Source organism: Equus asinus, chromosome 10 (assembly GCF_041296235.1).
Source record: "Equus asinus isolate D_3611 breed Donkey chromosome 10, EquAss-T2T_v2, whole genome shotgun sequence".
Lineage (NCBI taxonomy): Eukaryota > Metazoa > Chordata > Mammalia > Perissodactyla > Equidae > Equus > Equus asinus.
The window spans coordinates 57,823,135-57,838,627 of NC_091799.1; the positions used below are offsets into that span (position 1 = coordinate 57,823,135).

Genomic DNA, 15,493 nt, shown 5'->3' on the forward strand with positions numbered 1-15,493 from the left:
AGTTAGCTTACCAGTGGGCCTCGGGTAACTCAGCGAATGAGACTATTTTTACATTTCTTCCTCTGCAAAATGCACAGGGGAAATGGTGCTCTTCCTGCATACCTGTGTCCTTGCCCTGATGCACACCCTCCATAATCCAGTCCCAGCCATCTTGCACGCTTCACCGCATATATGAACCCAGGCTCCAGCCACACTGGTTTGCTCAAGCACCTCAAGTCCTTTGAGCTCTCCTGCCTTTGTGTTTTTACACCCCTCTTTCTTTTGCTGATAGCACCCCGCACCTCCTTCCCATATACTAACTCTCCACAGCCCGACACAGATAACCCCCAATCTTCATCCCTGTCCATCCTGGTGGAAGGCCATCTCTCTTTCAGAACTTTGGCTATGTTTACAGTCTGTTCCTTATGTTTGACACTGTGATTGTAGCCTGGTAGTGCCACTGGTTTCTCCTGTGAACACTGGACTGGCAGTCACTGGCAATCGGAGAGCGGCACGTCTGGAGCACTATGGCGTAGCGGTGGAAAGCAGAGGCTCCAGAGCCGTGCTGCCAGGGTGCAAATCCTCTTCTGCTCCTTCCTGGCAGAGAAGCTTGGGTTGCTTTGCTAACTTCCCTCTGCTTTGATTTCTTCATCTGTAAAATGGGGACATTTATAGCACCTATCTCACAGGCTGTGAGGGTTACATGAGTTCATTTGTGTGAAGCACTCTCTATCAACTACTATTCTGATGTGCCGTTTGTTGTGTGACCCTTCAGTACCTGTCACAATGCTCTGTACATTTTGGGGGCTCAGCAAATATGTGAGGATAGTAGTGATGCTATTGGATGGCTCCCATTTTAGCATCCAGAGGTTCCTCAGACTTTGTGGAAAGGAAATCTTTGAAGCAGGAGCTGAGGAAGTTTCAGATCTTCTCTTATGCAGTGGGGATTTAAATTAATACTATCCTAAGAAAGCCACCTGGTTGAACAAAGTTTCCTGGATAAGAGAGGTTCAGCGGGCACTTTGTCCCGTGAGCAGGGGTAGGACGGGGTCTGTATGGCCTCCACCCACCACTGCAGTAGGTACAGAAAGATTTCAGTGCATTTAAGAAGTTCTTTTACAAAGATTAATGCTACCTGAAGGACAAAAGGAGGCCATTAAGGCCTGGTGGCAGGAGGGGTTTGAGGCAACCTGAGGAGCATATTTTAAGGGATTCGCAGAGCCAATGGGGAGTTGATCTGGACAGCCATGAGATTCTGTAACTCCACGGACCTGGGATGCTCAGAGACTCTGGACGAGTTTCCCTATGCATGTAAGTTAGCGCTTCCATAGCAGCTTCACTTTGAAGTTGTGAGGATACGTGAGACCAAACGTGAAGACAGGAAACGTGGAAAATGCTTGCTATGTTCACGATCCAAAAGGTAAGTGAGTATTACGTATGTACTTCCAACATACACACACAGCCCTAGGTGATGCCTCCTACCCCTCTTTCTGAGGGTATCCTGAGATTCTGTAAAGTAGTCTGCAAGTATAAAACATCGTGTAAATAGCATTCAAGAATACCAAAATACAGCTACCACTCTGATGTTCTGTCAGTGATGGCACATAGGAGCCCACTGTAGATGCCAGGTACTTTACAATTTGTCCAAGAATTGCTGGTTGATTACACAGTTCACTGGGAAGATAATTAAATCCCTGTGTCCTCTCTGTTTCATTACACTGTGTACTCCTCTGGAGTGCTTCCTTACAAATGAGAGGCAGAATGCTCCACTTGGATCTGTGACAGAGCACGCCACCGCTTCGAAGGGTGCCAAAGGCTCTCCACACAGCATGCTTACACAACTTCAGAGACACACACTGACTAGATCCAGGAATGAAGACACTCCGTAACCAGATGCAGCAAAATGTTATAAATGAGATCATTTGATTGTGCCAAGAGACCTTGCCAGGGACCTTGAGAAGAAAGGTACATTCAAATTTCATAGAAGCAGGAAGACAGGTTTTAAAATCCAGAATCCTATTAAAATACTTTACAAAATAAATCATAAAAGTCATCAATTATGTCTCAGAAAAATATACAAATGCCTCATTTTCCAAAGACATATATTTGAACTTATTATTTCTTCTTCTGATTTTATGAGCAGATAGAAGAAATGATGTAGAGCTATGCTGTGGCAAAAGCCACGCAGCAGGTGACACAATACTGTTATAAAGGATGTAGAGGCCAAACACGTGTCACCATTTAAAACCCCTCTGACCTTTTAATTGCTGATGCCAAGATCTAGAAAAGCTCTGACAGGATGAATAACAACTAAGAGGAGCTCACCCAGGAAACAGACGTATTATCTAAAACAAAGGGTCAAGGTGAGCTATTAAAAAGCTCAAGGAACAGTTTAGAGACAGATAACATGCTCTGCATGCCTCCCTTCACAGTCCCCAACCAACTGGAAATGCTTACATACAGACATAGGAGACAGAGGGAAAAAACCGAAACAACCTCCCTGGGCCCTTACTCACAAGGGTGGATCTGTGAGTCAGCAATGGCGTACCCGGGACCACAGGCTCAGGTATTACGAGATAAGCAGCTAGTCAGACTCAGGAATCTTTGTACCTCTCCTGGAATTTCGTCTTGGGGAGTCTGAGGTCATTTCAGGTGACTTTCACAGCCAAGGGATCTCAAAGTCAGCAATCCTGCTCTGCCTCGCATTTCTTGGACGCTTACTCTGAGAGAGCCATTCCACGGCAATTGGAAAAAGAATACTATCAGAGACAGACGGTGAATGAAACTAAAAAACCAGGTCTTATCTACACAGGTGCCACAAGTGGCATTTGTTTGTACTCAGTAGCCATATTGTGAAGTGTAGACTAACTCCGGCCATCTTTAGGCTTTCACTACCAAATTGAATGGCATGTACATCAAGACATGAGTCAAGACATGACAAAATTAGTCCTGTGGCACTTGGCTCCTCCTGTGGTAACTTCTGGACAACAAGCAAAGGAGCACCCCGTGGTTCACCTTGATTCCACGAATATTTATTGAGTATCCACCCATATATACACCAGGCAGTGGGTAAGCGCTGGGAATGATGGGGAAGCTGTAACAGTAACTCCTCATCTCTCCTGAAGAGCTGCTGTCAGATTCCCTGTGTTCAGAACGAGCATAAGCTGATTTCCAACAGAGCCCATGGCTCTGCAGTGTTCTCTCGACATTCAGTCCTATCCCTCCGGTGATCAATAGCATGCCTTTGTAAGGAAGTTGGTCAGAGTTAGGGGAAAGCCCTGTGGGTAAGAAGACAGCAAAGCCAGCTCCCAACCTCCAAGGCGCCTGAGCCTAAGACCACAATCTCATTACTGCTGTGAATTAATCAACAGCAACAACTTCCACAATCTACCACTTCACACTGGACCTTTGAATATATATGCTATTTCCACTCCTGGAGTCTGGGTCAGACCCTCAATCTTTTTAAGAACACTCTTGTGTTGGCTGTGGAATGACAGAAAAAGAAGGGGAAAAGTCATCTAACTGTACTTACTTTTGAAAGGCTTTGCATACCCACTTCCCTGTAGTACCTTCCACATTCCTACTTTTCTTTCAAGTTCCAGTTAAATGTCGCTTCCCTGTGATACCTCTTCCCACTCATAGAATATTATCTCCAAAAGTATGACAGGCTTCTCCCTGCTACAGCCCTGACTAATTAAGTTGTCCTTTATCTGCTAATAGATATCTCCTACGTCTCCCATGCTTCTCGAGGGCAAGGACTATGCCTTAATTCTGTGTTACCAATGTCACTAGTGTACCTGGCTCAGAGCAAGTGTTCTGGAAACAGTCTCTCCATGGATGGTATTCAAATTACGCCTATGTGTTGATGCTGTGTTTCCCTAAACAGGCTGTAGGTTATTTGAAGCTATGGTTTGCACCTCTGTCTGGTGGCCTCAGATAGCCCTTTACAGTGCTCATGAAGCAAGAGATCATCCAAAATCTGTTGACTTGTAAAATCATCCTACAACTAGAGACTGCATTTCTGAACACAGATAAATTCGTCTTCTTTTTCTGAAAAAATTTAAAATCAAACTCAAATTCATCTGTATTTGTTTCAACCAGATCCAGATTTGGGGCTATCACCATCTTCTATGGTCAGCAGGTGGCAAAGCACAGAGCAGAACTGAGAGGGCCACTGCAGACTCTCTCTCTTCTCACATTCACACTTCTTCTGAGCTTCTGACTTCATGGGTTTTATTCAGCTTACATGTTAAATAGAAACTGATCTCCATTCAAATTCCTTGGTCCGAGGGAAGAAAAGGCCCAGTGATTGCTAGAACCCCTTCTTTGATTACTACCTACTTCTATAATTTATAGTCTATGTGTATATATTCACGCTTCTATCTTTCAAAGCAAATCCAACTCTCAGACTAAGCTTTCAGATCAGACCCCATAGTTTAATACCAGTTTGTCTTCTACCATGCTAGAATAAAAGCTAGTGAATGTTCCTGAAGAAAATCACCTTCAGGCTAGGTGATTTCAAACAGATTTTACTATGTGAGGTACTTAAAGAGAACGCTTACTATTTATAATTTAGAATAAGAAGCAAAATTAAATTAGGAAGTGATTATGCAGATATAAGAACATGTTTTTCACAATACAAAACCAGAGAATTCATGACATATTTGTCTTTACATTAAACCTTAGACTACTCCATACTTTCTCAGCAATGAGACTGTGCATGCATGGGTATGCCACAGAGACAAACTCTGGAACTCAAGCATAGAACTCTTGGTACTGCTTCTTTCTGGCTACCTGCTTCATCTCTATGGCTACCACATAAAAAGGACAATACCTTTAGCAACAGCTCTATCACTTCTGTGTGGACAAGTCCATGCACTGGTTCTCCATTGATGTGCGTGATCAGGTCCCCAGCCTTCAGTCCAGCCTGGCATGCTGGACTTCCTTCTTCTACATTCTAAAGTCCAAGAGGAGAGTATATGTTTGTAAGCAAACAAATGACAACCCTACTGTTTCTACTGGCAGAATATTTTGAGTTAATTAGCAAATGATCCTGAACTCCTAAGAGAAAATCAAAAAGGCATGGTTACTATTCCATTCTGCCATCATCCTAAAATGGGATAAATCCTATGGTTTCCTAAGAAATTTCAGGTGATTTGAGAAGGTGTTTTGTTTTGTTTCTATTTTTATTTTTTTAAAAGAACACCAGGGAAAAAACTAAGAAGAAGAGAATGAAAAAAGGATGGAAATAGGACTGTCTTTGACTATTTCTACCAGACTGGTACCAAGAGTGGACAATCAAATGTGAAAACCGGACAGAACTATGAGAAAGGGTTAGTTTTCACTAAATTCAATTCCACCACATAGATAAAGGGAAAAAGCCCTAAAAAGAAGTGGAACAGGTCCCAAATGGCAGCTTAAGAGAAAATGCATTTGCTGTTAACTATGCCTCAGCCAACTTGTCCATTCTCCAGTTTGGCTAGGAATAAAAACTAACAAGGATGAGAGACTGTTGGTCTTACCCAAACGATGTGGTGCACCGTGTAGATGTCACTGTCTCCCACGTACACCCGGATGGCGCGGATGGTGAAGCCATAGTTCTTCCCTGAACTGTGGATCACAATGGGCTGATGGGGACTGGCAGAAGCCGCTGAAGAATCCCGGCTGGGAGAGGAATCTCGTGAAGAAGAAGGGTCGGAGGACAGGGAATGGGGAGACATTGGGCTTCCCAGTGGAGACACAGCAAACATATCTGCAAGAAAGCAGCCAGTCATCAAAGCTGATCCTGACCACGCCAACGTCCAGGCAGCCAGCCTCAGCATGCCAGCCCTGTCAGGACTGGGAGCATAGTCGCAAAACAAGTCCATTCACTTCTAATAGCAGAAGCAAGAAGAAATGGTCTAAAAATATTTATGTTGGTAACTAGCATGGATTTCAAAACAGAAGCTTGTCAAGGAAATTTCAAAAGTTCTCTATTTTAATTAATTTTTCAATTAATACTCTAAAATCATAATTTCTTTGTTTCCTACACTAATGAAAACACACAAAAAACTTAGTTGCTATCTGGCTGTGATAGTTTTATTGAATTCATTTTATTTTAATTAAGGAAACAAGCGATGGATGCATGAATTTTTTGAGCACAGCCTCACAGAGAGTGGACTCTGGACCACAGTAAACAGTTCTTAGACTCCAAGCCTTGCCCTAAATAACTTTAACACAGTCCTTTTCAAACACCCATGGCCAGGACCATGATTTCCAATTTGCTAGCTGCTTTTTACACTATTATTGAACTATTACTTATTAAAGAATTTGATCAACAATGAAATGGCAACTTCTCTATAAAAGAATCACTCCTTGTTACTATGGTTACAACTGATTCTCTTCATATATTACCTGCAATTCTCATATGGTTTACAAGAGGATAATGCAGGTGAAATAGAGAAATTTTAAGAGAAACTCAGTTCATACTCCAAAACACCAATTCTACGCTGTTTTCCTTATTTTATAAGCAAACACACTTTTAATTTATAGTTCATATCACTGTTCCATCTATGTGAATCGAAGCAGACTTTAGCTGGTGATATGAAATTGTGGGTGTTTGAGAAAAAGAATAATGTACAAAAGATGCTGAGGCTGAAATGTGAGCTCAGCTGGAGCCAGGCTGCAGAGTGCCCAGCACTACTGAAAACTCACCAGGCGCGATGAGTATCATCATGGCCACAGTAGGCTGAAAGCGTCATACTACTATCATTGTTCCAGTTCTATGTCTGTCCAAAGTAGAATAAAGCTAAACGTATCACTATGCGTGCTCCTGCACTCTCTGACTTCATGTGGCATCGCGGTGCTGTTTTGCTGACTACCTTCTATCTAATCCAGAGGCCAGGTGAAGAGACATACCCTGGTGGGCAGAGAACTTCAAAACATGCAAGCAGGAAGGGGACTGAGTGGATACACATTAGATCCAAACTGCTAAAAAGTCAGGCCTCCAATTCTTTAACTCATGACGGTTTCCCTTATCTCTCCAAAGGGAATGATTTCTCTACTTTCCCATGACGTAGGCTTTCTCACCAGCTTTGAGAAGTGAACTGGACCACATCACACTTATCTTCCTGACTGCGGCTGCCCTGAGGCCATTGCCTTCGAATATAAACATTCATTCAAACTAGGGAGATAGGTGTTTGTTTTATGGCGCTAAATGGGACATCTCCCAGAAAACAGAATATGCTCGAACACGCACTACCCCCAAATGAGCATTTGTTTATATCCAATTTCTTTCTGCACAAATTTGAAATTTCAAAAATGTAAACAATCTCTTTTATACATGGTCTGCATTCTTCCAAATGCAAGCCATCTGCAACATAATTCATTCCCACTTCCACTCTCTTGCTGTCATTTGAGTGAGAAGTCACAACCACCAGGGTGTGTATTTCACCTCTGCCAGTGGAATTACTATGGACATAGTGATTAGCAGAGGCAAAATCAGGTTGTGGAACAATACCGCAATTCAACAAAACCATAATTAAGTGCAGTTTTCTAATACTGGGTGGAAAATGATTTGACTACCAGTAGGAGGAAGCAGAGCTCAACAGACAGGCCTGAGAGAACTTATAATCTCAGCGCTGTCTGACTCTCTACATCCCCAGAAATGAAAAACTTATGTTCTTTCTATTTCTTCATTAATTAGATGAGAAAAACTATACTTAGCTTTCCAACACAGAGGCTGCAAACAGCTCTGTAAAGTATATAAATGATGAATAGTCTAGGAAGAAAAACTATTCAGAGGAGGGAAATTTATCACTTAACTTGGAGAGCAGGAAAGAAAACAAATAAAAGAAATAAGCTTTTGTGGGAAGGAAGCCTCATCTCCCACTGCAGAAAGAAGTGAGAGGAAGTGAACCACACATGCTCCCTGGGAGCTCTGGACGTCCTGCAGGGAGATGCTGGAGGGAGCTGTGCTGGGACACCAACCGTTGGTCCCTGCTTCAAGCAATCTTGCAACTCAATCAGCAGTCCCCTGGGGGAAGGGGGGGCACATGCACAAATCACACAATTTCATGCGAGTTGATGTCTCTCTACCTCCTGGGATCATGAGGGACAGAGCACTGGCAGAAAGGGACTTTGTGACTTTCCCCGAGATTTTCTTTTTCTCTGTGCTTTCTAATCGCTGCCGAGCCATGTGGGAAGCGGGTTCACTGGATGGCTTTGAGGAATTATCTGTATTGTCCACACACTCGCTTCGTCCATTTATCTGATCCAAGTGCTCTGAAAAACTGCCAACTGTACAAAGAAGAAGGAATAAACACATTCAGGAAAATCTGGGATAGGAGGGGTGGGGAGAGGGGAGGAGAGAGAGAAGGAAGGACAGAGGCTGGAAACACACTCCCACGCAGCTCAGGAGTCCTCAGAGGGTCAGGCAAACGTTAACAACACATGACTGGTTTGAGAAAGGTGACATGGAGGAGGAAAAGACGAAAGAGGTATCCATTAGGTTTCATCCTACCTATACACAAGTCTGCTAATTGTCAGTAGATGCCTCCATTTAATGAGGAGAATAATTAGTTTCCCGAATCTGTATTTTACAACCCTCATAAAGACAAGTCTCACCACCCACTATGAAAGGCCATGCTCGAACCAAACATCACCTTATGAGCACCATGACCGCCCACTGTATACTAGGATTATACTATGCTGCTAATGATCATGATTAGCAACGCTGTTAATAATGGTTTTTTGACTGTGGACATCATTTAATTAGTCCATTGCAGGCTTATGCCTGTGTTATCTCTTAGCATCTTCCTAGGACACACCTCATTCTAGGATCAGGTACAATACTTACAGAAAAGTGCCTAAGGTGTCTCCTTTGACTTCCCACACCATACACCTCCTTTCATTCTAAGCTCCTTGTAAATTTCAAAAGACAAGACAGAGGATATTACGCACTACATTAGTCAATGGCTCACTACATCCTCTTAATTTAGATAGTCTGTCATATGCTGATCTGCCCTGAAGTTAATGGACCGGTGGGACAATTCCTTCCCCTCTAAGCCAGCCATGCTTTCTTTATCTTTAATTTTATTAACCTTAATATAAACTGGAAGGTTTTTTTTTTTTTTGTAGTTAAAAAATGAGGACTTCCCTCAGCAGAGGATCATAAGATAATATAACCATGTAGGATGATACAGAAATGAAAAATCACTCTTGTCGGTCTGGTGACTACACAGACCAAGAGTAAAGAAAGTTCTTGAGCAGAAGTGCCATGCTGAGTTCCCCAGAGAAAAGCTGAATGGCCACCCCTTTTGGTTTCTCCTACTCCTTCTCTCACAGGCTATCAGTTTTCTGTTTTCTTTCTTTTTTTAATTGTTAATAATATATCTTTGTCCATCCAGAAAAAACAATGCTAATCTTATTTTTGCCTATAAATGCTACATATAAGCCCCTTGTGCTTTAAAAATCATCGCCACTACTATCACCTTAACAAAAAACAATCCAAGCGGAGAATTTAATACTATTATAAATGATCCTTTGAAAGACCAGCTAGCACATTTTAAAGTGCTGACCACACGATGTTCTTTGTCTAGAAAAGAGTGAGGATTAGACTTTAGCATTTCGGTGACACTGCTATATATACACCACTTGGTTGCACAGTTGAAGCTTGGCCCTAGTTCATGGGAGGTGGCACAGACCCTCCAGGTGGGGTCCAAGCAAGGGGAAGCCCGGGATGTGGGAGAGTGGGCGTGGGCATAGCACAGTTCATGGCCGTCTACTCTGCCGTAGGTACAGGAAAAGATTCACCGGCTTCCACGAGGCAAGCATCCGACCCACAAAGGAAGCCAATCTTAAGGCAAATATCAACAATCTTTCTACTCCCATACGCCAAACTCGAACTCACTTAACAGTACATTTATTTCATTCGCTCTAAATAAAGAAATCAACTGCCGAAGGCCTTGATAAAAACTGCTTCGCACATCGAAAATCTCATCTCACAAAACTTAAGTTCACTTTTGGGTAAGTTATACGCTCCGTTCTCTTCCTTCCTAGTTTGGTTTGGATGCGATCATTGACAAGTATAAAATGAAAAGCTGCATCTCTTTACAATGAATAATTTGTTGGATGCATTCAAGCACCACACCTAAGACTTCAAGACTTTTACTTTTCACTGATTCAAATACAAGGTAGTTAAGAAAAAAGAGAAACAGGTATAAAGCTGTACCTCCCTAAATGCCAGAGTGTGAATATACAATGTTCTCTTTTATCACCCCTCCTTCTTGCTTCATAGCACAGTATATAAGCGTGTGTTTCTTTTCTGCCAATGGTAGATAATGTCACCTTAATGTTCTGGAAATGTCAAGGATTCTTCCTTTTTGATGGCGGAGGAATATAAAAATCAACAAATTTAATTTTACTACAGTCATGGTTTTCAGATTCCCTAATTACCCTTGGCTATGAGCAAATCAGCTCATCCCTCTATTGTCTACAGCCCCCAAGGTCTTTGACTATTTTTAGTGTATGTATGGGGGAGACAGAGAGAAAGGTGGTTTGAATCTATTAATCAAAATGCATGGCAGGACCTTGGCAGATGTTTTTTTTAAATGACGAAAGCAATCAATCAAATGCTTAGATGCTGTTCCCCTCCCTCTACGTCCTCCCCTTCTGACAGTGAGTAGGCTGAAGAGGTCAGCAACAACTCACCATATTAAGAAGTTTTAAATGGGGGTAAGTATACTCTGTGCAGAGTAAGATAACAAACTAAGAAACAGATGAGACCTTAGTAACCAGAAATAGAAACTAGTGAGATATCTACATCTGATTTGGTTGCCAACATGAGCTAAAAGTGGTCAGGAATCGTAAACTACTAGGTTGTGTCTGCACTACTTCTTCACTGCTATTCTCTTGGCTTTATGCAAGAATTAGACAAGTGGGATTATCCTACATGGAAACAGAAGTGAGGTGAAGAGAGGGAAGAGAGAAACCCAACATTACTCTTCCCCATGATAAACTATAAGCACATGTGCAGCTCCATAGAACCAAACTTTTAGTGATGCTGAAATAAACCCAGCCTGTAAAATTGATTTTCCTGAAATGATGTAAAAAACCTTACATTATGAATATTCAGTTAGTTAAAAAAGTATTCATGAAAAATCTTGGAATCATTCATGGTTATCAATATAACATACTGAATATGACTTAATGAAAACATTTATTATAGCGATGCTAAGCCATATCCGTGCTTTATTTTCTCAAAAAAGCATAAATGCACATTGCCCTGTAGAAGGATATGCTATGTATAAGATTTTTATAAACCAAATAACATGTGAAATGCACTTCAAGGGCTTGCTCTGAGGGAAGTGCAAGTTTGATTACCTAATGAGGATACCTCCATTACTAAGGGCCAGCAAGTCTCCATGATACATTCAACATCTTAGAAATCTGTGAAGACACTATTCCTCTTGTTGGGAAGGTTATTTCACACAAAAGTGACCTTATAAAGTGCTTTCACAGAAAGGATCCAAAACTCCTTGACTGCCTCCCAAGCAGCCAAAGATGTCTCAGGAGTTTCTTTAGTCCAGGTACCCAGCCAGGGAAGGTAACTTTTGTCTGCAGTGAAGTTGTTTCATATGCACAGAAAATATCACTTTGCATTGTGTGCCCTCTCCCCTCTCAGTCCTAGACGCATGGAGGCAGCACAGCATCCTCTGGCACTCACCGACGGTCTGGCGCGGAGAGGGAAGTTATTTGGTACAATCTGGCCCCATAACAAAACCAATTTCTTCAAAGAAACAACCATCCATTTCAACACTGGAGGGAAAACTGGCTTTATACTGTATTTTATGGGTGATTTAAGACATTCGTGAGGGTAATTTTGACCATTTGACTATTTGATATTGTCCCTTACTCCTAATTTTAGCTAAATGCAACTCCACAAGACATGCGTTTGCATCAACAACAGAGAACATCCTCCCTTAGTGTGTTCTGACTGTCATCCAAGGATCTCACGGAAACCCAGCTGTGAAAGCTAAGGCTGGCTCTTGGGTCAAACTGAAGCCAGAAGGGTGTGCTGTGTGGCCATGCACTAAGGAGGGTCTGGGACAGTTGATCTTAGTTCTTAGGGGCTCATCCCTCAAGCCCAAGAAGCACAGCTGTGGAGGGAGTCTAGCAGCACAAAGCACTCACCACCACCCCCCGATGAGACCAGGCCTGGGACTCAGAGCATGGGCAGTCACCTCCCAGTGTGGTGGATGAGGGGTGGATGGCAGGTACCTGGCCGAGGGCCTTACCTGACAGAGTAGAGCTGCTGATGGTGCTGGCTGGGGTGGTGACCTCTGGCTCCTCCTGAGTACACTCTGCAGGAGGAAGGGCTGGCTTTTCTGGCTCCTCGTGGGGGTCTCCAGGGCAGGAAGCAGCTGCATCTTGTCCTGCCTCTGCCGAAATAGCCAGTTTGGGAAGCAGGCCAGAACTGAGTTTACGTCTGTTGCTTTCTGTATCTGAAGAGTTGGATGTGGATAACTGTTGCCTTAATCAAAACAAAAACAAAGTCATATATACATACTAGGAAACTATGTTCAAGGCAAATTTTGGAGGAAACCAGGTAAAAATGGAACTTGGATAAGCCTAACCAACACACATCTAGTGCAGTGGTTCTTAAAAGCCTGGTACCCAGAGGAGCAGCAGCAGCATCACCTGCGAACTTGTCAGAAATGCACATTCCCTGCCCCCACCCCAGATCTACCGGATCAGAGACTCTGCTAAAAACACCCAGCAGTCGGTGTTTTCATAAGCCTCCAGGTGATTCTGATGCACTCTCACTTTTGAGAACCACTGCTCTAGTTGCTACTGCTTATGATATTTTTTAACAGGCATTTCACATACATTTCAGAATATTCTGAACTCCAGCTTAACGTTTCTGTGGATGGCAAAGTTGTGCTTTTCGTTTTGTCCGCAGGGTCTTCCTTCTCTTCTCCTGAATTCTGAGTTATTCGATCTATACTGCTGAAAACCTGGAAGGCAAATAGTCAGGGCTTATCAGTAGCTTCTTAAAAGAGTGTGTCAGAAAAAACTCCACATCTTGGGAGAAAAACTTTATAGTATGACTAGAGTTTGAATTGGGACTGTGAATTCAGAACTTCCAATGCTGTTCACTTAGTCGTGAGACGAATGGTCACTGCATAATTTTTTTCTTTTGCAGTGGGGAGCTATGAATCCATCACCCTCTCACCATGTCTCGCTATGGACTTGGTATCTGCAAACAAAATCCATAGATACATTCGGGTTTCTAGGCCTGGGGATCAATGCATACTTTAGATTACTTTTCAACCATGAAGTCAATCAGAAAAAGAAAATCACAGAGAAAAAGATTTAATGGCCACTAGAAGTGGGGGGGGAGGAGAAAAATGAATTGGAATTGAGTGTGAAGAGAAGGATAAATTACCTGTTTCAAGACTTATGTGCAGGGGAGGGTATAGTACATATTTGGTTATGAGTCAGACATTTCTCTTTGGCTTATGAATCACATATACAGACAGGCAGCTTCCTATGTTGGTACTGGGATTTCTGAAGGGTATGAGCACTTAGGCAAACCCAAGGTCTCTGTGGTCTCACAGGAAAGATGGAAGGGAAAACGGGCTGAGAGCCAGGGCAGGAAGCACTCCCTACCACCCCACTCAGCCACTTGCTGCTCTCATGGGAATGGCCCTTGGACCTCCTATAATCTACGAGTTAGGAGGAAGGTGGCTAGAGAACAGGAGACGGCAGGAAGGAAACAGGGTGTAGGGGCTGGCCAGAGAACAGGTACTGGTGTGAGCCGATATTCAGTGTTACCACAGCCTCTGTCCTGGCCGTGGGACAGATCCGCCACCACTCCAGCGAAATCTCTACCTCACTTTGTCATTTTGACAAACAGGGAGGCAGTGCGGGCCACTTTGCAGACGCACTCTAGGTAGTCACTTAGATAAAGGTACAGAACACTTTAAAGTCACTAAATGCTATAGAAAAGCTAAACAATAATCAAGCAAAGTGCCATGGCAACAGAAAATATATAGCTACTGAAAATAGCAAAAGGGAGGTGGGGTGCCCTCTAGGTGCATTTCCATTTTCCTAGGGCCCCGCCCTGCCTCAGGACTATCAGGTTTCTTTGTTTTGTTTGTTTGTTTTTTAATCTTACCACAATCAGTAAAAAAGCACCTTCCTCAAACACTGATTTTATTATCTTCTACCATTTCCAAAATTCTAGCTTGGCTTCTTACTGTGTCTTTAATACAACTTACATTTTCCCTTACTGGTTACAAGACTTTCTCATTCCACAATGAGTAGTACCCTAGTGTCTCGCCTTATTTCAAGGATGAAGCCTTCTCCTTTGTGTTGTATTCTGTGCGACCCTGGGAGAGGCGTCAGTGCACAATGAGCTCAATGTTCTTCAGCATAAGATGAAAGAAATGGGGGGATGCCCCACAGCCCGGCACGGAGCTAGGCCAGGGCACGCAAGGTGCGCTCAGCACGTATATGGCACCACGTGCTCCAAAGACAAGACTCCGAGCGTAAGTTTGTCCCTCCAAGAAAAAAAGATTGATCTGTGCAGAGTGAAACAGAGAAATACACTCCTGTGGGGGGCAGGGACTCTGGATTATCAAGATGGTGGGGTCACTTTCCCTAAACAAAAAGGTATTTTAAGTACAGGAGACGCCAAGACTCAAAGCACTGCAGGTGGTTCGCACACTCCTGCCCAGCTATTTAGGGGCACCTACCATCTGGCCAGTGAGAAAGTCTCCCAGAGAGTCCCGGTATGTTTATGCCGTATTTCACTTACTTTTGAAAACCGATGTGAACATGAGGAAAACTGCCTTATCTCCACGTTAAAGTCTTCATCATTCGTGTCATCCTCTTCCTCGGTCTCCATGTGATGATACTTCTCTGACCGAGCTGCAGAGAAATGGTTGGCAACAGTTCCCATTACTGCGAATTTTGGCTGTTAATTTAGACATTTTAATTAGGAGTTTCTATATCAAAGCAACATCCCATTTAAGAACTCATAGGTTCAAGATTGGAAGGTGCTATCAAAAGTGGAGATAATATTCGATGAAGTAAACAATGTTTTATATCAGATAATGCACATACTATCAAAATAACTTGTGTCATCTTCGGATTCCAGTTGGGGAATAAATTCTGCCTTCTGTCTCAGCAAACTGTTCCAGTCTAAAGAACGGAAGAACCGATGCTGTTTGACTTCATACGCACCACCTTGGGGCGGGGAGTGGAGGAAGGACAGAGAGAAAGTGTTAAACTATCCTCCAAGCAAAGGGAAACATCAGTTTTTACAGACGACCAGGAAAACAGAAAATCTATCCACAGAGAAATGAAGAAGTCATGGAAATCTTACTTTTTCATTCTATAACCAAACCCCCCCCCCAAAATCTTCCCATAATTTATTAGCAGATTTGATTTTGCTAACAGCAGTTGCCATGCCACAGTTTTTCTCTGTTAATTTTTCCATGACTTCCTCCCTTTTTCAAAGGTTAATGAT

At 42.8% G+C, this 15,493-nt stretch overlaps 1 protein-coding gene across 14 annotated transcripts in view; it reads right to left on the bottom strand.

The window, feature by feature from the left end:
* MAST4 (microtubule associated serine/threonine kinase family member 4) overlaps nt 1-15,493 on the bottom strand; it is a 575,525-nt gene that overhangs the window by 12,706 nt on the left and 547,326 nt on the right. For 11 of the 14 annotated variants that reach the window (XM_070519559.1, XM_070519558.1, XM_070519557.1 and 8 more), the window contains 7 exons: nt 15,088-15,210; nt 14,780-14,892; nt 12,847-12,974; nt 12,255-12,490; nt 8,056-8,256; nt 5,502-5,731; nt 4,814-4,936 (listed from right to left, as the gene is read on the bottom strand). In XM_070519559.1, the coding sequence (XP_070375660.1) occupies nt 4,814-4,936; nt 5,502-5,731; nt 8,056-8,256; nt 12,255-12,490; nt 12,847-12,974; nt 14,780-14,892; nt 15,088-15,210 (1,154 nt within the window). The remainder of the gene's footprint in view (nt 1-4,813; nt 4,937-5,501; nt 5,732-8,055; nt 8,257-12,254; nt 12,491-12,846; nt 12,975-14,779; nt 14,893-15,087; nt 15,211-15,493) is intronic. The other 3 variants (XM_070519562.1, XM_070519560.1, XM_070519570.1) reach the window with 1 other exon arrangement.